This window comes from Phocoena phocoena, chromosome 10 (genome assembly GCF_963924675.1).
Source record: "Phocoena phocoena chromosome 10, mPhoPho1.1, whole genome shotgun sequence".
Lineage (NCBI taxonomy): Eukaryota > Metazoa > Chordata > Mammalia > Artiodactyla > Phocoenidae > Phocoena > Phocoena phocoena.
In genome coordinates, this window is record NC_089228.1 from 61,085,289 (window position 1) to 61,107,875 (window position 22,587).

Here is a 22,587-nt window from a genome sequence, read left to right on the forward strand (position 1 = left end):
GGCCACCAGGGAACAACTCTTCATTTCTTCCATGGCGTGTATGTGTTTCTGATAGGAGTCATCATATTGTTTTGTGGACACAGATGTCAACTTAAAAAACTTCTTGATCTTAGTTATTGTTGGAGGGAGCTCTCAGACTGGCTGGGAAAGCACCAGTTGAGGAGAAGGGAGAAAAACCCTCAAGCAATATTTCAGAGTCAGAAGTGCAGCTGGGAAGGGGAGGAAGGTGGGGTTGGAATTCACAGAAATCCCAAGTGTACAGTATGACTCATGGTGTGGGGACACAGGATTTGATAAGAGCACCGTGTGGTCGGCTCTGTGAAAGAGGGAATGAATTTGCTTTATAAGTGCAGGGGAAAGAGTTTGCCTGTTTTCTTGTTACAGACAATAGATATCAGAAAAATTATGGGTATTGTTACTATTTTTAAAATGTTATTGAAGTCTAATTGATTTACAATGTTGTGTTAATTTCTGCTGTACAGCAAAGTGATTAAGTTACATATATATATATATATACACACACACACACACACACACATTCTTTTTCATATTCTTTTCCATATGGTTTATCACAGGATATTGAATATAGTTCCCTGTGCTATACAGTAGGACCTTGTTGTTTATCCATCCTATATATACTAGTTTGCATCTACCAACCCCAAACTCCCACTCCATCCCTCCCCCACCCCTCCTCCAATATTGTTATTTCTGTGTTTTTAAGTCGTGTAATATCATGATTCATAAAATGTTACAAGAAATATGTGCGAACGGCACATCCATTAGCTTCTCCAGTACCATCTCCGTGTGAAAGGGGACAGTGAGTCCGAGGGCAGCACACACCTGCTCTTCGTGTGTGGGAGGAGGGGACGAATGCAGGATGCTTTGGTGCACGTGATGCCATCTCAGCAAAGCCTTGCAGCATCCCTAAGGACCGGGGGCGGGGGGGGGCCAGGGCCTGAGTGGGAGGGAAATGCAGGTGAGTTGGAGGGTGGTGACCAACCAGCCTTCTGCTCAAGCCAGTCTGGGTCAGCATGCACTTGGTGGTTCATTGGAGAGTTGGCCATCTCGTGCCTCCTTGTATGACAGGCCTGTGGGACCCTCTCATTTCTCCTCGGCCCGCCTCTGGCTCCCCACTGGTGACACTGAGGCTTGACTCCTGACCTTCCTGCTTCTTCCAGGTGACTGCCTTAACCTCTTCCCCATCGGCAGCAGCCCAGCCTACTCTCTCCTTCCCTTTTTCCCCGTCTCTAAATACTTTTTGTTTTTTAACATCTTTATTGGAGTATAATTGCTTTACAATGCTGTGTTAGTTGCTGCTTTACAACAAAGTGAATCAGCTATACATATACACATATCCCCATATCTCCTCCCTCTTGCATCTCCCTCCAACCCTCCCTATCCACCTACACCCTCTAGGTGATCACAAAGCACAAAGCTGATCTCCCTGTGCTATGCAGCTGCTTCCCACTAGCTATCTATTTTACATTTGGTAGTGTATATATGTCCATGCCACTCTCTCACTTTGTCCCAGCTTACCCTTCTCCCTCCCCGTGTCCTCAAGTCCATTCTCTACATCTGTGTCTTTATTCGTGTCCTGCCCCTAGGTTCTTCATAAACATTTTTTTTTAAGATTCCATATATATGTTAGCATACGGTATTTGTCTTTCTCTTTGTGACTTCATTCTGCATGACAGACTCTAGGTCCATCCACCTCACTACAAATAGTTCAAATTCATTTCTTTTTATAGCTGAGTAATATTCCATTGTATATATGTGCCACATCTTCTTTATCCATTCATCTGTCAGTGGACACTCGGGTTGCTTCCATGTCCTGGTTATTGTAAATAGAGATGCAGTGAACATTGTGGTACATGACTCTTTTTGAATTATGGTTTTCTCAGGGTATATGCCCAGTAGTGGGATTGCTGAGTGGTATGGTAGTTCTATTTTTATTTTTTTAAGGAACCTCCGTACTGTTCTCCATAGTGGCTGTATCAATTTATACTCCCACCAACAGTGCAGGAGGGTTCCCTTTTGTCCACATCCTCTACAGCATTTATTGTTTGTAGATTTTTTGATGATGGCCATTCTGCCTGGTGTGAGGTGATACCTCATTGTAGTTCTGATATGCATTTCTCTAATGATTAGTGACGTTGAGCATTCTTTCATGTGTTTGTTGGCAATCTGTAAATCTTCTTTGGAGAAATGTCTATTTAGGTCTTCTGTGCGTTTTTGGATTGGGTTGTTTGTTGTTTTGATATTGAGCTGCATGAGCTGCTTGTAAATTTTGGAGATTAATCCTTTGTCAGTTGCTTCATTTGCAAATATTTTCTCCCATTCTGAGGGTTGTCTTATCGACTTGTTTATGGTTTCCTTTGCTGTGCAAAAGCTTTGAAGTTTCATTAGGTCCCATTTGTTTACTTTTGTTTTTATTTCCATTTCTCTAGGAGGTGGGTCAAAAAGGGTCTTGCAGTGATATATGTCATAGAGTGTTCTGCCTATGTTTTCCTCTAAGAGTTTTATAGTGTCTGGCCTTAACATTAAGGGCTTTAATCCATTTTGAGTTTATTTTTGTGTATGGTGTTAGGGAGTGTTCTAGTTTCATTCTTTTACATGTAGCTGTTCAGTTTTCCCAGCACCACTTATTGAAGAGGCTGTCTTTTCTCCATTGTATAGTCTTGCCTCCTTTATCAAAAAAAAAGTGACCATATGTGCGTGGGGTTATCTCTGGGCTTTCTATCCCGTTCCATTGATCTATATTTCTGTTTTTGTGCCAGTACCATACTGTGTTGATTACTGTAGCTTTGTGGTATAGTCTGAAGTCAGGGAGCCTGCTTCCTCCAGCTTCGTTTTTCTTTCTCAAGATTGCTTTGGCTCTTTGGGGTCTTTTGTGTTTCCATACAAATTGTGAAATTTTTTGTTCTAGTTCTGTGAAAAATGCCAGTGGTAGTTTGATAGGGATTGCATTGAATCTGTAGATTGTTGGAGGTAGCAGAGTCATTTTCACAATGTTGATTCTTCCAATCCAAGGACATGATATATCTCTCCATCTGTTTGTATCATCTTTCATTTCTTTCATCAGTGTCTTATGGTTTTCTGCATACAGGTCTTTTGTCTCCTTCAGTAGGTTTATTCCTAGATATTTCATTCTTTTTGTTGCAATGGTAAATGGGAGTTTCCTTAATTTCTCTTTCAGATTTTTCATCATTAGTGTATAGGAATACAAGAGATTTCTGTGCATTAATTTTGTATCCTGCTACTTTACCAAATTCCTTAATTAGCTCAAGTAGTTTTCTGGTAGCATCTTTGGATTCTCTGTGTATAGTGTCATGTCATCTGCACACAGTGACAGCTTTACTTTTTCTTATCTGATTTGGATTCCTTTTATTTCTTTTTCTGCTCTGATTGCTGTGGCTAAAACTTGCAAAACTATGTTGACTAATGGTGGTGAGAGTGGGCAACCTTGTCTTGTTCCTGATCTTAGTGGAAATGGTTTCAGTTTTTCACCATTGAGAATGATGTTGGCTGTGGTTTTGTCATATATGGCCTTTATTATGTTTAGGTGAGTGCTCTCTATGCCTACTTTCTGCAGGGTTTTTATCATAAATTGGTGTTGAATTTTGTTGAAAGCTTTTTCTGCATCTTTTGAGATGATCATATGGCTTTAATCCTTCAATTTGTTAATATGGTGTATCACATTGATTGATTTGCATATATTGAAGAATCCTTGCATTCCTGGGATAAACCCCACTTGATCATGGTGTCTGATCCTTTTAATGTGCTGTTGGATTCTGTTTGCTACTATTTTGTTGAGGATTTTTGCATCTATGTTCATCAGTGATATTGGCCTGTAGTTTTCTTTCTTTGTGACATCTTTGTCTGATTTTGGTATCAGGGTGATGGTGGCCTCGTAGAATGAGTTTGGGAATGTTCCTCCCTCTGCTCTATTTTGGAAGAGTTTGAGAAGGATAGGTGTTAGCTCTTCTCTAAACGTTTGATAGAATTCGCCTGTGAAGCCATCTAGTCCTGAGGTTTTACTTGTTGGAAGATTTTTAATCACAGTTTCAATTTCAGTGCTTGTGATTGGTCTGTTTATATTTTCTACTTCTTCCTGATTCAATGTTGGAAGTTTGTGCTTTTCTAAGAATTTGTCCATTTCTTCCAGGTTGTCCATTGTATTGGCATATAGTTACTTGTAGTAATCTCTCATGATCTTCTGTATTTCTGCAGTGTCAGTTGTTACTTCTCCTTTTTCATTCCTAATTCTATTGAGTTGAGTCTTCTCCCTTTATTTCTTGATGAGTCTGGCTAATGGTTTATCAATTTTGTTTATCTTCTCAAAAAACCAGCTTTTAGTTTTATTGATCTTTGCTATTGTTTCCTTCATTTCTTTTTCATTTATTTCTGATCTGATCTTTATGATTTCTTTCCTTCTGCTAACTTTGGGGTTTTTTTGTTCTTCTTTCTCTAATTGCTTTAGGTGTAAGGTTAGGTTGTTTATTTGAGATGTTTCTTGTTTCTTGAGGTAGGATTGTATTGCTATAAACTTCCCTCTTAGAACTGCTTTTGCTACATCCCATAGGTTTTAGATCATCGTGTTTTCATTGTCATTTGTTTCTAGGTATTTTTTGATTTCCTCTTTGATTTCTTCAGTGATCTCTCGGTTATTAAGTTTTGTATTGTTTAGCCTCCATGTGTTTCTATGTTTTACAGATCTTTTCCTGTAATTGATATCTAGTCTCATAGTGTTGTGGTCAGAAAAGGTACTTGATATGATTTCAGTTTTGTTAAATTTACCAAGGCTTGATTTGTGACCCAACATATGATCTGTCCTGGAGAATGTTCCATGAGCACTTGAGAAGAAAGTGTATTCTGTTGTTTTTGGATGGAACGTCCTATAAATATCAATTAAGTCCATCTTGTTTAATGTATCATTTAAAGCTTGTGTTTCCTTATTTATTTTCATTTTGTATGATCTGTCCATTGGTGAAAGTGGGGTGTTAAAGTCCCCTACTATGATTGTGTTACTGTTGATTTCCCCTTTTATGGCTGTTAGCATTTGCCTTATGTATTGAGGTGCTCCTATGTTGGGTGCATAAATATTTAGAATTGTTATATCTTCCTCTTGGATTGATCCCTTGATCATTATGTAGTGTCCTTCTTTGTCTCTTGTAACATTCTTTATTTTAAAGTCTGTTTTGTCTGATATGAGAATTGCTACTCCAGCTTTCTTTTGATTTCCATTTGCATTGAATATCTTTTTCCATCCTCTCACTTTCAGTTCTAAATACTTCTCAAACCATCCTCTCCTCTCCATCCCCTAGAACAGTGGTTTAGCTCAGGTGTCATCATTTGCTGGACATAAGGCCCTCATCTGCCACCTGCTTCCCCAGCCTCACCTGTGGCCACTTTTACTGGATCTTCCTAAGCACCCCATGCTTTCCCCATGTCTGGTTCTGGGGTACTGGCTGGAGAACTCGTGGGTCTCAACCACTTTCTCCCCTCTTCCCACTGTCTCCTTATTAGTTACCTTAACATCGTTTTGGAATAAGGTGGCAACAGCAAGCAGGTAAGTTCCCTTCTTCTCTGGTTCTAGAGTCATTCAAACAGCCTTAAAATGAAAACTGGTGCTGGAAAGGAGGAGATCGAGCAGGAGGTGATTTTGTTGGTGGACTGTGTGTGTGTGTGAGGGAGAGACAGACAGACAGACAGACCCTCAAGGTATTTCTAGCCCTCCTTGGCAGGGCTTCCTCCTGAGTCTCTCCTCCCTTGGGACCTGCTGCTGAGGGCAGGCTGCTGAGCCAGTGGCTCCACTTGGCAGACAGTTGTGGGGTCCACTCCTGAGACTGGGGTTCTGACGTCAGGAAACAGGCAGTGTCCACAGAGTGAGTTTGAAGCTTAGTCTACAAGATAGACCCCTTTTTTTCTCATCTCAGCTTAGTTTCTGACTCTCAGTCTCCCCTCTAGCTGCACCTGGTGGTCCTCACTTCTTCCACCTCCACCTTGGTGTTGTGTTAAGGTTCTGGGGTCTTAGAAAGATGCCAGAGTGGCAGTGGATAGGAGGGAACATGTGTGTCTCCAGGTTAGGGTGCCCCCCGCCCCCGCCCCCCGTAGCTGCTCCCCAGGCCCAGGAGGCCACTCCAGGTCACTCTCAGGACAGCATTCTTTTGGAAGGTTGACCAGTAGTCTGCCCCCTGGACACACCAGGCACCACCCGTCTCTGGGGCGTCTTCTGGGATTCAGGAAGCTCCCGTCTCCAGGATCCACAGATGCTCCCTCTAGCCTAAGGGCACAGTTTTTAGGCTGGGAAAATCTTCTGCTCCAGAGCACTCTGCCTTTTTCTTTTTTAGGAAGTAAGAACTTTATTACTAAGGAGAACTTTTTTTTTTTTTGCCTTAGGCATTATTTTTTTTAATTGAAATATAGTTGATTTACAATGTTGTGTTAATTTCTGGTGTACAGCAAAATAACTCAGTTATACATATGTATATTCTTTTTCATATTCTTTTCCATTATGGTTTATGACAGGATACTGAATATAGTTCCCTGTGCTATACATTAGGACCTTGTTGTTTATCTGTTCTGTATGTAATAGTTTGCATCTACTAACCCCAAACTCCCAGTCCACCCCTCTCCCACCCCCTCCCCCTTGGCAACCACAAGTCTGTTCTCTATGTCTGTGAGTCTGTTTCTGTTTCATAGGTAAGTTCATTTGTGTCATATTTTAGATTCCACATATAAGTGATATCATGTGGTATTTGTCTTTCTCTTTCTGACTTCACTTAGTATAATAATCCCTAGTTCCATCCATGTTGCTGCAAATGTCATTATTTCATTCTTTTTTATAACTGAGTAATATTCCATTGTGTATATATACCACATCTTCTTTATCCGTTCTTATGTCGATGGGTATTTAGGTTGTTTCCATGTCTTGGCTATTGTGAATAGCGCTGCTATCTGCCTTTTTCTGTAACCTTAGCCTCAACACGTTTAGGTTTGTGGAAAATAAAAGCCAGGTATGCATGCAGGCTGTTTCTGCTTCCTGCCTGGACACCTAGAGTTCCCTAAAAGTGAGGAAGATTTTCAGATTACCTTCAGATAGAGAGATCTGTTACAAAGACCAGAGGACACCTGGGCAGCCCTTATTGTAGATGTAGGGTCTTTGGACTACATGGTTGTTCTGCCTGGATCTGAAGTGTTCTGGGGTTGGGATCTTTGGGAAAACTCAAATATCAGTGAAGGGCATTTGGAATGCATGTAGCACTGTGATTGGACTGGGTTGCCACCCTCCAGGTTGAAGCATCCTGGTTGGGCAGAGTTTCCCATTCAGCCAGCTCTGCGGCAGTGGCTCTCCTTGTGTCAGGCCCTGCTCCCTGGTCCCACTTAGGTGTAGCTCATGGCACAGGGTTATTTTCACTGAAAGCACATGGAGCCATGGAGCCAGCCCTGTCTTCCTCAGGTGGTGGAAGCCAGGTACTTAAAGTTTCATGGACTTGGCTTCGGTTCAATAATAAAAGCTTTTTTTTTTCATGAAAAAGTAATTCTTCCACTTCATTGCAGTAGTAACTGAAGTGAGAGAATGGCTGTGTATAAGCTGTTATCCGGAGTCTCATTAATGAAGACATGTAATGAACATGAAGGTGTAAAGACATAGCCTTGCTTATGTTTCAACAGGGAAGAATTGAATAGAATTGCTTTTTTTATAGATTGTGTTTGTCTAAGTTTTTGTTGTTGTCTCCAACAATGGAGACAATGAATTTAAAAGAAAAAAAATTGAATTTAAAAGAAAAAAAAAAAAAAGGGAATTCCGTGGCTGCCCAGTGGTTAGGACTCCACACTTTCATTGCTGAGGGCCCGGGTTCAATCCCTGGTCAGGGAACTAAGATCCCAAAAGTTGTGTGGCGTGGCCTAAAAAAAAGAAAAAAAAGAGGAATGCATTGGAAAGATACAAGGGCATCCCAAAGGGCTGAAGGCTCAGTAACCAAGGTTGGGAAGGACAGATGTGGGGACGACATGGGTCTGCCTCCTGAGAGCGGCTGTTAATGTGACCTAGTTTGAGTCACTTCCAGTCTCCGTGTCTGTTTGTTGTTTCCAGTTTCCTGGAGTGACAGTCGTATAGGCTTAACTGGACTTAGTGCTCTGCTCCTGGATCACACAGCCTTCTCCCCACTCCCCACCATCTTCTTATTAGTTACCTTAATACTACCCATTGTGGATAAGGTATGTTAGGGTAAGGATGTGAATAGGTAACATCACGTGATGCTCAGGTTTGCTGAATGGTCTCTATGTGTTGGGCGCTTTTCAAGTATTGCTTATTCTGCCACCCCCACAGCCCTGTGTCTTATGTACTGTTGCATCTCCTATTTCTCGGATGAGCAAAGCAAAGCCCAGAAAGGCCAAGCAGTTTCCCAAGGTTGTAAAGCTTTTCCCCGACATTCAATACTTGGCAGGTCATGCACATATCTTTAACTTTATGGCTAACAGTGTGGATGGTAGTTGAGGTTTGGTCTCTGCAAACATCCTGTGCTAACACCTTAGGGTTCCGGGCGTGATCATAGCCCACGTCTTCTTACCAGTGGAAGTCAGAGCCGTGTCCTGGCTGTCTGAAGAGCTTGGCATCCAAGCCTCCCTCTGACCTAGATCAGGGTGGGAAGAACATGTGGGGAGCAGGCTTGTGCATGGGGAGGGGCAGGAACAAAACCAGAGGGCTCAGCAGTAGTTGGGGGCGGGGTGGTCCAGCTAGATTCACAGAGCTCATGGGCCAGCACTTCCAGAGTCATACAGTGGGTCCTGTTTCCAGGGTTACTGGGGATGGAGCAGAATGAGATCAGCACAGGGGCGTCAGTAGGAATGGCATCACCCATTTCTGTTTGACACTAATTTAACTGAGATCTTTGGTAGCCTTCTTCTTTTGGTTTTGTTTTGTAGCCTCCTCTTCAGTTCTCTTCTCCTTTATTTGTAAACTGCCGGCCCCTTTTTATTGATTACCATTATACCCACATTCCACCCCCCAGCCCCGTCATTTTGTAATCTCTGAGTGCAGCAATGTCACCCCTGCCTTAATTTATGGCAGGGGCCCAAAGTCAGCTGCCTGCAGGGGCAGGTGTCATAAATGGATAAAGAAGCTGGTAAGCTCTGTATCAGCCTGGAAAGCATGCATTCCTTCTAAAAAGGGGAAACTACCTCTAGGATCTGTATTTTCATGTAAAATTCCCAATTTTTAAATTTTGCCAATAGTTAGTTTTTAAAAGTGGGCAGGCCAAAGACATGGAAACAACCTAAATGTCCGTGGACAGATGAATGGATAAAGAAGCTGTGGGACATATATACAGTGGAATATTAGTCATAAAAAGGAATGAGATAATGCCATTTGCAGCAACGTGGATGCAACTAGAGATTATCATACTAAGTGAAGGAAGTCAGAAAGAGAAAGACAATACCATATGATATCACTTAAATGTGGAATCCAAGATATGACACAAATGAACTTATTTATGAAAGAGACTCACAGACATAGAGAACAGACTTGTGATTGCCAAGGATTGGGAGTTTGGGATTAGCAGATTCAGACTATTATATATGGAATGAATAAACAACAAGGTCCTACTGTAGAGCACAGGGAACTATATTCAATATCCTGTGATAAACCAAAATGGAAAATAATATGAAAAAGAATGCATATGTATGTATAACTGAGTCAGTGTGCTGTACAGCAGAAGTTAACACAACTTTGTAAATCAACTATACTTCAATAAAATAAATTCTAAAAATTAAAATAAGGGACTTCCCTGGCGGTCCAGTGGTTAAGACCTCACATTTCCACTGCAGGGGGCACAGGTTCAAGCCCTGGTTGGGGAACTAAGATCCCGCATGCTGTGCTGTGTAGCCAGTAAATATAAAATAAGGTAAAATAAAATAAAATGGCAGGCCAATACAACACATCTCTCAGCATTGCCAGTTTTGGATGATACTGTTGGAGGCAGGCAGGTGGCAGGGAACACCTGCATCTCCATCCTGGCTTCCAAAGGGACCAGAGATGCTCCAGACTGTTCCTGAATCAGCCCCTCTCTCCTAATTGACTTTAGGCTATAAACCATATTTTTATGTATGTGTTTATGTTACTCAGCTGGAAGACTTATTTTTTCAGCCTAATACGTGAAGATAAAATGAAAATATTCAGTTATAAGTTGGCTCTCTTATCACCTTTACTCTCCCAATTGGATGTTAAACTCCTCCAAGGCAGAAGCTTATGGGTGCTTAAGATATATTTTTAATTGATTGATGTAAATAAACATGTTTGAAATATAACATTAAGTATTCTCTAGGTAAAGAGATGTTTTCAGTGTTTGTTGGTCTTCTTAATGTGTTTCTGTGTTGTGGGACGATTTTCAGAGTTATGTTTTGCTTTTCTTTTAGGCATATTATTTAAAATGTCCTTCCTCAGGAGTTTTCCTTAGGTCATTTTGTCTTCAAGGGGTTAAACACATTTTCTTACATTTTCCTTAACTCTTCTTCTATACCTGTATCTTTGTGGTAGAGATGGTTTTCCTTGGGATTTCTAAAATCAGATAATGTGCTCTTGCTTTTGGACTTATTTCCAAATAAAAAACTAGTATAGAATAATAGTCTTGGGCCAGATTGCATATTTTTATGCAATTTGCAGGTGCTCAAATGCAAACTATTATTTTCTTTTTCATATTCTTTTCCATTATGATTTATCACAGGATATTGAATATATTAGTTCTGTGTGCTATACAATAAGACTTTGTTGTTTATCCATTCTATATATAATGGTTTGCATCTGCTGATCCCAAACTCCCATTCCATCCCTCCCCTATCCCCCTTCCTCTTGGCAACCACAAGTCTGTTCTCTGTTTGTGAGTCTGTTTCTGCTTCATAGATATCTGTGTCATATTTTAGATTCCTCAAACTAGTTCTTGATGTCTCTATTTATATAATTTTAATATAATTTCATTAAGGTGGACTTGCAAAAAAATTTTGAAATATTTTTACAATTTTCATACAGTTTCATGTTTTGATACTTAACATGGTCTTTGTTTTATTTGTCCTGTTTGGAGAGAGGATTTGTGGAAGTGTGAGAGCACCCAGGACCAGAGAATCTTGGTGTTGAAAGAACAGGGAGTCAGTGTGACGTTCTCCTCAGTGAAGGCTTTGGTCCCTTGGGTAGGAGGGAGCTCCCTGCCCCCCACAGCTGTCCTTTCCTCTTCTGAGAAGTTGTATCTTTTTGGATGGTTTTTCCTCATTGTGAACTGACACCTATCTCCTGGTCATTTCCATGCTTTGAACTGAATTAAACACAGAGCAAGTCTAACCCTTTTGGGCTCTCCACATCCATGGTAAGATCGTTGAGGGCTGTGAGCATGTTGTGTATTCCTCTGAGGGCCTGGGACCACATTCTAGGGCACTTGGGGGTCCAAAGGACCCAGATGGAAATCCAGGCTCCACCTCGGACTGACAGAATGGCTGTGGACAAGTGACTTAACCTCCCTTTAAGGGAGGTTTCCTTATCGGGTTATGGTGAGTATCAAATAAGATAGTGAAAATACCCAGTACAGCCCCTTGACTGCAGTCACTCAATAAGTGATGCGGGGAGTTAGAACTTGCTGGTTAAACTGAAAGGAAGGAAGTCTTGCAGAATGCCTTAGAGCTGAGCCAAGACAGCCTAGAATCCAAGGCCAGGCTCCTCGGGAAATGAGTCTTTGGTGCTTACCTTGTAGAGCGTCCCACACAGCTGCCGGAGAGTGATGAGGAGCACTTCCTCCTGCCTGGATCCCATCAGTGAGCCCGGATGCCCCGGAAACCTAACACCAAGGAACACTCTAATCAATGCACAGTCTTACACCCTAGAGAGTGTAAGAGAGAGAGAGTTTGTGTCCTGAATCCCAGCGCTCTTCATTCAGAGGCTGATGAACTGGGCTTCTCTGTCCAGAAGGAAACCTTGGTTTTCATTCACTCTCTCCCCCCAAACTCCTCCCTGATTCAGATGCAAGAACCTTCCAGCTTCCCCTCCCTTTGACCACTACCTCCATCGTCTTCTGTAGCTTCACCAGGCTCCCCTTCCTCTTTGGGGTATGGCTCCTGCAAATCTCCCCTAAAAGGAGAGAGTGAAGGCCAGCCTAGGCCCGGCCAAACCAGAGTCCCCCCTTTACTATTTCAAGGTGGCTTCCAGTTAAGAGGCTGATTAGGAGTTATTTATTTGATGAGCAAGTACCTGAATTGTTCAACTAGTTTTGAAAAAAATTTAAAACTAAAACAAGCACGCAGCCCCCAAAGTTTTCCTTAGGTCATTTTGTCTTCAAGGGGTTAAACACATTTTCTTACATTTTCCTTAACTCTTTTCTTCTACACCTATATCTTTGTGGTAGAGATGGTTTTCCTTGGGATTTCTAAAATCAGATAATGTGCTCTTGCTTTTGGACTTATTTCCAAATAAAAAACTAGTATAGAATAATAGTCTTGGGCCAGATTGCGTATTTTTATGCAATACGTAAGAACTTAGTATTTGTACTTAGCGAATCAACGGAATTTTAAACAAAATTAGATCTTCACTTTGAATTTTGGTGGTTTCTTTGGGTTTATATAAAATGTAAAAAATTATGTGATATTATACTAACTTTGTGTTCACTGGATTGTGTAGTAAGTGGATAACACAGAGGTGCTTTTTTAATATTCTTCCATCTAAAACTGTGATCCGGACAGAAGCAGGCAGATCACCTTGCTCTGGGGTCCCCTTGAAGTCGGTCCCTTGATTCCTCCAAGTTTCTATGAGGAGATGCTATGGGAAATTACTTAGCTGGGTGCTGTCACCGTGGATGTAGACCCGGGTGATGTGATCTTGTGAGAACAGGCCTAGACTAAGCAACACTTAAAAAAAAAAGACCTTGCTCTCTGTTTCCCCAACCCTTCGTTTTGAAAATATTCAAATTTATAGGAAAGTTGGGAGAGTAGTACAGTGAAGACTTACTGTTAACCTATTGCCACATGCCAATATAAACACAATTCTGTTTTCATTGAAACAACTGAGAACAAGTGCAGACAGCATGAATAAGGATGTGTTCCTACATAACTGAAATACCATTAGCACACCTTAGAAAATTAACAGTAATTTCCCAATATCAGCTGATAAACAATCCATGATCCAGGTTCAGATTCTCCCAATGGTCCCTAACATGTCTTTTCAGCTTAAAAAGAAATACAGGCTCCCATCAAGGTTCATAACTTTGTTGTTATGCTTTTGTTTTCTTTTTAAATTTAGAAGAGTCCCTGCTTTGGGGGTGTGTATGTTTTGTGACATTGACCTTTTTCCTTTTTGGAAGAGACCAGGATAATTATCTTGTAGAATGCCCCCCAATCTGGATTTGTCTAATTGATTCTTCATAGGCTTTTTATTTTTACTTTTTGGTTAAATTTTTGGAGCTATGCTTACAGCAATGTGCATAAATCTCAGGTATGCGGGTTTGTGAAATACCACGTTCCAGCCTCTGGGATTCTGGGAGCCTTATCTGGAAGCCTCCCAAGACCTTATCTCTGCACTTGTTTCTTGCAGCTTGGGGCAGAGGCAACTTCCTGGCACTTTCCTCTGGTTCATGGTACTGAGGCTGGGCAGCTTCCAGGGTAGGCAGCTCCATTGTACTTCTCAGATCCCCCACCGGGGTTTCAGTTAGAGGAGTTATTGTTTAGTTCCCCTTCTAAAAATGTCACATTATGTAATTATCCTGGCTTTAGGAGATTTGGGTTGTTTTTATACCACGTGAATGAATTGGCAATTAGGAAAGTCATTTTAAAGCTTTCGGTGATCTAATTCAATTGTTCAAACTGCCTTAATAAGTAGGTTGTAATAAGACACAATGCTTGGGTTTTTAGTTTCTCACAACCTAGTGGTTTTTTTTTGTTGTTGTTTGTAGAGATCCAATATCAGGCCAGAGGTATTTCACAGTCCTTTATTTAAAAAAAAATAAAAAGCCAAATGTTAAAAACGATGACCTGGGCCAACTTTGTCTTTACTATCCTAATTACCTTTCTCCTCTTCTGAATACTCCACATTCTTTCCCTTTTTTTTTCCATTTTCAACACACATGCCAAATGGGGTTGACAGTTCATGGTTGTAAATTGGGGGCTTAACCTGGGGCAGTGAATTCCATAAAATCACATGCAAAGTTTGTGTGTATTTGCTGATGGGCTTTGATCTGAAGAGAGGCTTCCCTAGATTTCCTCAGCTTTTCAGAGGTGTCTGTGAGCCTCAAATAGTTAAAAACACTGACTTAAATAATTATTTCCTCCTACAACCTTTGATATTTTCTCTGACCCTTGACGTAGTATCTTCTTCTTCTTAGTAATCTTTTTGTGTACTATTTGTTTTGGATTAAAAAATTATAAGGAGTACAACTAAATTCATTCATAGTAATAGTCATCACCCAGAAATAGCTGCTGTTTACACATTGGTAGATAGTTACCTATCTACCTATCATGATCTACCTATTCATCTATAAATCATCTTACTGTCTGTCTATCTACGCACACACACATACACACAGATATTTTTGAAAGGAATCATTCTATATGAACCCTTCCCACTTTGCTAAATGTAGACCAATAACATTTTTGTTTAATTGCTGCAGGGTAGTCCACTGTATGGGTATACTGTCATTTATTTAACCAATCTTCTATCATGGACATAGATATTTATATTTTAATAGGAATCAAACCTTAAGCAACAGGAGTAGAGGAAGAGACAGGAGGAACTCGGGGTTTTGCTGGTCCCAGGAGCCCACTTCCTTTGTCTTACCTTCCAAGCCCCACATCAAAGGTTAGGCTCTGGACTTTGGGTCAGAGAATATGTTTGCTTTTTCCATAAGAAAGGAGAACTGTACTTTCACACTCATTCCTCTTAACTCCCAAGGGTAGAGACGTGAATTGGCAAGTCATTTGAAATCAATAAAGAATAGTTTTAGAGGGTCAATTTACTTCAAAGCAGCTTCATTTTAATCCATTCTCAGAGAAAATAATCTGAAAAAGAATCCTCAAACTAACACAACATTGTAAATCAATTATACTTCAATAAAAAAGGAATTAACAACAACAAAAAAGAAACAAAAAAAGTCGGCTATCTGATCAGCCAGTTTGCCTGATACTAGGAAAGAACAAGTTAGTGACAGAATTTACAGCATCCCACCTGGAATGCTTGTTTTATGAAATCTACGTTATTCATTGATATGAATGCCACCGACATAACAGTAAATGAAAATTTATTAAGATTCCAAGTATAATTTCCCCAAATTTGAAGACAGAAACCACAGACAACCTTTCATTCACTGAAGTAAGCTCATGTACTGAATCACACACTTGTAGCCTAAAAGACTAAATTCAGTAGCCCTTAAAAGGTGGCCAGTTTAGTCTCTACCTCACTGGCTGCTAAAGAGCCAACTTCAAACAAACACTACCGAGAAAAAAAAGAAACTTCAAATTAAATAAAGCAACCAAATAAGCCTAAAAAAAAAAAGAAATTTCTATACCGAAGAGTGCATATGTCTAAAAATTCAAGTGAATTAAAAGGTTAGAATACAATTCTCAGAATACAAAACATATAAATGATTTAAAAAAATCGATTCTCACTTTCCAAGGTTCAAATGGGCCTGATTTTGTATAGTTTACCTTATATTTAAAAAGTCTTCATGAAAATTATTGTGGGGAAAAATTGAATACTTTAATGGTTAAAACGCTCGAGTCACGTAGCCAGGGGAGAGACTTTGTCGTGTATAAGTCAGCGTGCTTTTCCTCTGTCTGCGTGTGTCCGTATTTCCCTGTGCCATGTTGTTGAAAGAGGTATTGCCGATTTTCTTGTCTTCCTTTCTCTCTTATCCATTTACCAAGGACACGTCCAGATTAGAGGCTGCACCATTCAACACCCTTGGGTCCAGGGTAGTAACTGTTCCCATCTGGCTATGTGTGATGAGTGGTGTTTATGTCATGGCATAAATCACATTTTGCTGTTCCATCAGCTGAGATGCTAACCATTAAAAAAATTTACTCTGTCTACAAAAATCAGGAACCAGGGATTTTTGTATGGGGGCAGTCCTTTAACAGTTATTCCCCAAGTCTGTCTGTAAAGATAAACAATCAAATTACTATCCTCACTGAAAGAGTATAGGAAACAACAAGAAATACAAGCTCACAGATAAAAGATGACCTTTCATAAGGACAGGTAGGAAGCCATTTTAAGGAAGACAGAAGGCAACCAAGGAAACCCAATACCCTTTTGAAAAAGTCTTTAAGAATGTCATCCTTTTTTACCAATCCAGCCAGCAACACAGCCTCAGAGAGCTCAAGATGAATTTCCAGAAAAGCATGGAAAATAAAGTAGGTTGATAGCATCCTGTGACTGACTTAATGCTCCTCACAACTCTCTGTGGACTCCAGCGAATACAGAAAATCAATTTTATTTATTTATTTGCATAGTACATGATTGCCACTAGGAAAACACACAAAATCTAAATAAGTTAATAATTAACCAAGGTGATGACATTTCATGTAAAGTAAAATGGAAGATTGCTTTTTTGGGGAAAGAATAAAGCTAAAGGTAAATCTTAGATACTTTACAGGAAATAGTATGTGTACTTTTAAAATGATGGTGTTGGGTTCCTTAAAAAACTAAAAATAGAACTACCATATGACGAGCAATCCCACTACTGGGCATATACCCTAAGAAAACCATAATTCAAAAGGACACATGTCCCCCAGTGTTCATTGCAGCACTATTTACAATAGCCAGGACATGGAAACAACCTAAATGTCCAACGATAGATGAATGGATAAAGAAGGTGTGGTACATATATACAATGGGATATTACTCAGCCATAAAAAGGAACGGAATTGGATCATTTGTAGAGATGTGGATGGACCTAGAGTCTGCCGTACAGAGTGAAGTAAGCCAGAAAGAGAAAAACAAATATCGTATATTAAGACATATATGTGGAATGTAGAAAAATGGTACAGATGAACCTATTTGTAGGGCAGGAATAGAGACATAGACGTAGAGAATGGACATGTGGACATGGGGTGGAAGGGAAGGGTGGGGTGAATTGGGAGATTAGGTTTGGCATAAATACACTACCATGTGTAAAATAGATAGCTAGTGGGAACCTGCTGTATAGCACAGGGAGCTCAGCTTGGTACTCTGTGATGACCTAGATGGGTGGGATGGAGGGGTGGGAGGGAGGTCCAAGAGGGAGGGGATATAGGTATATATATAGCTGATTCATTTCATTGTACAGCGGAAACTAACACAACATTGTAGAGCAATTTTACTCCAAAAAAAAAAAAAGACAAAAAAAAATGATGGTGTTGGCCAGTAGAAGTGAATAAGGACTGTCATGCCTGAATAGATGGAGGCGAGGTCCTGATTCACTTCTGGTTTATTCCACACGCCTTGGGATGTTGTCACAGAGCCTGTTTTTGCTGTGTCACCACTGCTTTTGTGAGCAGCCCAGGGTTTCTACTCTGATGGGACCATGCCACTGATTCCTGCCTGCCACCGGCTTCGTAGGAGTCTGAGGCCGCAAGTTCCATTTCAGGAATTCGAGTTACACCAGTTTTGCATCTTGAGCCTCAGCAAAGTTCTAAATGGGGAAGTGAAGATTTCCCTTGGATGCTTTATCTTGTTTAGAACTCTGTTCACAGCACAGATAGTCAGCATCCTCGTTTCCATGGTAAGCTGGTGGCTCCCTGAATCATCACAAACTTAACTCAACCAAGGAGGAAGGGATAACGTCTGGTGCCTTTTCCCTGTGGGGAAGACAGACCCTTTAATGCGAGATACGCCCTGCAGACCGGCTCCTGTTCCTGGAAGGGAGACTGAGGTCAGGCCAAGCATGTGGGTCAAAGCCTCACGTTTCTCATTTCACTGTGTGATGACCAGGGGCGGAGGGGAGCTGCTGCATCATTCTCATTTCCGTCACTGGCAGCTGTTACTTTGCTAGTAGTTTAAATGATCTCAAGAACTCTAAGCTGAGTTCAGATGTTTGTTTATTGGCGCTGCCTTTGGCTTCTGAAAACAGTCTTTTGTGTCCTCCCGGTCTTCAGAAAAGGCTCTTCTCAGAATCAGCCCTTCCTCCCTCCTTGCTCTCTTCTGGGAGCCAGCTTCAAGCTCAGGAAGAAAATTAACTAAAGGGGACGAGGGGCTCAAAACTGGTTAGAGGGGAGACTCCGACTGGAAACGGAAAGGAATTGGGACTCAGCATCCTGCATTTGTGCTTTGTTTTTGCAACTTGGAGTGAGTTGCGTTAATGAATTAAGCAGCAGGCTAGTAATGGAAAATATCGGTCCTGGCCTGGTGGGGGAGCCAAATACTATAGGTTTGTAACAGGAAGGCTGTGGATTCTGGCTTCATTGTTGGGCCAGTCATTTGTGAGCTGGTGGCAGGACCGCAGGCCACACACTTGGGTGCAAATCTTCCATGAACCGGAGCTGCCCGGGGCGTGTGGCCGGTGTCGGAGCCGTGGCCGAGGGAAGATGGTGAGCCTTGGGTGTCGGTTCTGGTGTGGGTCCCACGTCCGCGCTGAAGAAGATGCAGGATGCCGGACTCCGTTTTGGGGCAGGGAGGGGGCTGCTGAGATGGACGAGCCGATGTGAGTGTTTTGCTGTTGATGCTTTTTTTCTGTGTCATCCCCTGTAGAGTTCCGGGAACGCGTCCTACCGCTGCTCGATGTCTTCCTCTGCGGATTTTTCCGATGAAGATGATTTCAGCCAGAAATCTGGCTCTGCATCTCCAGCTCCTGGAGATACCTTACCCTGGAATTTGCCTAAACATGAGAGATCGAAAAGAAAGATCCACGGGGGCTCGGTGCTGGACCCTGCGGAGAGGGCAGTGCTTAGGATAGCAGGTAAGAGCAAGTGGGGGCGGGGGCAGGGGATAGAGGGAGGTGCGAGGAGAGTTGCGGAAATTCACCCATGGAGTCCCCGGGGGCCCTGTCTGGCTGGGAGCTGATGCGCTGGGCAGAGATCTGCGCTCAAGGTGGAGAAGGAGGATGACCATGTTTACTTTCTGTCCTGATTTATCAAAAGAGCGATTGGCCCTGCCTGCTGGTGACTAAGCTGTTTGGCCCTGTCTTCTAGTTGGAGGAATCGATACCTTTGAAACCAAGGGGATATTTACAGGCATCTGCATTGAAGTTTCCTATTTATGTGCAGTCGCCACCGTGCCAATCTGAAAGTATTAACTCAGTGATTCCCGGTGTGTTTGCTGGAAGCTTCGTTTCCATGTTTGCATGGGAGCTCTGAGCGACCACATTTAACGGGGGTGGTGGGGTAGATTCCTGGGTTCTGGTACCCAGAATTGCGGAGGGTATTTTAGCAACCTGGATGCGGTTTTGTGTGTGTGTGTGTGTTTTTTTTTTTTTTTTTTTTTTAAGTGTAGCATCTCTGTCAGCATCATGTGTTTGTAGCAGCTTCTGCCCCTGGTGCTCTTGAGGGTTTAGCCATCATGCATCCCTGATTAATTAATACCTGGGAGGGGCCAGTGTTTCTGTTACCCAGGGTTCCCTTGCACTGCCTTTAGGTCCCAGAAGTGATGGCTTGTTTTACTTGGCTGAAAGCTGAGCCTGCTGTGGAAATCTATCCCCCCGCCTGCAATGCCTGTGTGGTTTGTGTGTATGTGAGCTGTGCTTTCTGGGGTGGTTGTTCCTCAATTTTTTTTTTCTCGGAAATGGTAATGGGGTAGATTGGGGTGTGTCTTCGGGAGCTCTCTTGCAAAGGCCAAAGGCCAGGTGTTTATTGGAGTTGGTTTCTGCAGTGGATCGGGCCTCTCTCCCCTCCCCCACTCTCTCCCCCAGGCCCCTTCCCACTCAGTTTCTTTTGCCTCCCACCATCATGCAAAGTTGGTACTTGTACTCCTTTGGGGGTGGGGGTGGGGGCTGGAGGGGACTAGCTCAGGTCCCAGCCATCATGGTGGCTGAGTCCCCCTAGTGTCCCCCAGTGGGATTTTCTGATTACGGGAAAAACAAACAGGGCCCAGCCAGCCATTCTCTAGTCCAGGTTTCTGGGGCAACAGCTTTGAGCTTCTTCTGGCTTCTGTTGTGAGATGCTGGCTGGTCTCACCCAGGCCTTCGAAGAGGAGGGTGGAGGGGGAGAATGGGGTGGAGGGAGGATGGAGACAGCTTGGGAGCCAAGTGAGAGTGGGCAGGGGTGGCCTGGGAGAGGTGCAGAGCTGGGCGAGTACCAAAAAGTGTTTGGCCACCGAGGCCTGATTCCTTGCCCTGTCAAGATACCGCCAAGGGAGTGGAGGAGACAGTGCCAGAACCAGGGTACCAGATATTTGGCTCAGCAGAAAGGGAAGATGGGTGAAAGGCGGGGGCGTGAGAAATTGCTGGGGCTTAGTAGAAAGCCTGGGATGCCTGTCCTTTGCGTTTTTACGGAAGGTACAAGGTCCTTCTGTCTTGAGAGTTTTGATAAAGGTGGCAGAGACGGGTATTTTGCTTTTGGTAGTGAAGGAAGGTTTATGAGAGAAGGAAGGGCATATGTTTGTCAGGGGGAATGAGGTTATATAAACTAACAGACAGGAAGTCAGGAGAGGCTGGTGGTAGTAGTGGTCAGTGTACACTGACGGTAGGGAAGGAATGGAGGACCTGGGGGTTCTGCTGGGTGCAGTGGACAAGTGGGTGCTGGGGTCAGTAGACTGTAGGCTCTGGGAGGGCAGGGGCCATGTCTTACTCGTTGTAAAAGGTTTACTATGAAGTTACTGGTAGTTGGTGCACTGGAGACCTCTGAGTTACATACTTTTAAGATTATATTAATTCTTCAAAAATATAACAAAACAAAATAAAACAACAAACAGAATACGCAGCCCTAGTATGGACATGTACTACTTACTGTGTTTAAAATAAATATTGGTAAATTGGCTGTTGCCACACAAGTCATAATCATTTCATCACTGGCCCCAGCATAGGCTCAGGGGCCAGTCTGCAAATATCTGTTTCATTGTCATGTGGCTAAACTGTGAAATCCAGATAGATTTTGTGTTAAATTTGCCACAGATCATCCAGCGTGAGGATAAGGGAACAGGGCATCTGAGGGCATTTGGTGCAGTGGAAAACATACCATTCAGATTTCAACTTCTCATTTTATTAGGCATTTTCACACTTGGCCTGAAACTCGGCCAATCGGTGAAGTTCATCCCTAGTAGGAGACGGGGCAAGGGTCAGAAATGGTGTGTGGATGTCCATCCATCATGTTCGTTATTTAGTAATAAAGGAATTGAAAGTCTCATATTTTTATTTGTTTTTAAGGTCATAAAAATAAAATAGAATGAAAATGTCTAGAGTCAAAAAGACCATATGGTCAGGGGGAATCCCTTAAGTCATTCACATTTAATACATATTTATTAAGCCTCTGGCATAAAATGAAGATAAGCACACAGTTCTGCCTTGAAAGAAATTCTAGTCTAACATGACCATGGATGTGCTGTGAGACAGTTACAACACGGGTGAGAGATTAGCTGTAATGGCTGTGAGTACCTGTATTATTTGAGGGGAGATTTAACTAGCTTGATGGACTAGAGTGAAAGGGAAGGCCACTACCGAGGGATGGAGCTACAGGAACACAGGGAGGTGGGTTCAAATGGAAACTGCAAGTCATCTGTGTAGCTAAAGCCTGGGATTTGTAGGGAAGAGCAGAAACTGTAAGGGTGCTTTTGGGCAATTCCAAGGAGATTGGACTATTTATGCTGTAACTGGTGGGGAATCACCTGAAGATTTTTAAGCAGTGCAATGACATAATCAGATGTACATTTCTGAAAGTCTTTTTGGTGATGGTGTCACATGTCTGATACTTATATTTTTAAAAGTGCTTTTGCATTTATTGTAGTATCTTCATTTTAAAATCTGAGACTATAATATACGCCCTTCTGATCTCTCAGGGTCAAGGTGAGAATGACATGGTAACATGGAAAGAAAGGGGCTTTGTACCCACTGTAAATGCCTTTAACATCATCGTAAGACAGATCTGCTGTTCTTACTTGCAGGATACTGTAAGTTGGGGTTTTCAGTCTCGAAGTGCCTGTAAAGGTACATGGTTTGTTAGTGACAGTGTTATTATTATTTTTTTTGCGGTACACGGGCCTCTCACTGTTGTGGCCTCTCCTGTTGCGGAGCACAGGCTCCGGACGTGCAGGCTCAGCAGCCATGGCTCACAGACCTAGCCGCTCCGCGGCATGTGGGATCTTCCTGGACCAGGGCACGAACTCGTGTCCCCTGCATCGGCAGGCGGACTCTCAACCACTGCGTCACCAGGGAAGCCCAGTGACAGTGTTATTTTAAAGTATGGATATTGGACCCATGTGAATTCTTTGACGTTAGAATGTAAGGACCTTGGCAGAGTCGGACTTTGGACTTTAATTCTTCCTCTATCATGAACCAGTTGTGTTTTCTTGGACAACTTACTGAACATTTCTCAGCTTCATTTTCTCTATCAAAAGATCATGGCTGTGGTGATTAAAGTAGTAAATGCAAAACATTTTGCAGATTCCCTGGCACAAGGAAAATGCTCTATAAATGATAGCTGACTGATGGCTGGATG

At 42.2% G+C, this 22,587-nt stretch overlaps 1 protein-coding gene across 4 annotated transcripts in view; it reads left to right on the forward strand.

Moving 5' to 3' along the window:
• DST (dystonin) overlaps positions 1-22,587 on the forward strand; it is a 496,581-nt gene that overhangs the window by 78,278 nt on the left and 395,716 nt on the right. For all 4 annotated transcript variants that reach the window (XM_065886378.1, XM_065886379.1, XM_065886381.1 and 1 more), the window contains exon 4: positions 18,692-18,899. In XM_065886378.1, coding sequence (XP_065742450.1) covers positions 18,692-18,899 — 208 coding nt within the window. The remainder of the gene's footprint in view (positions 1-18,691; positions 18,900-22,587) is intronic.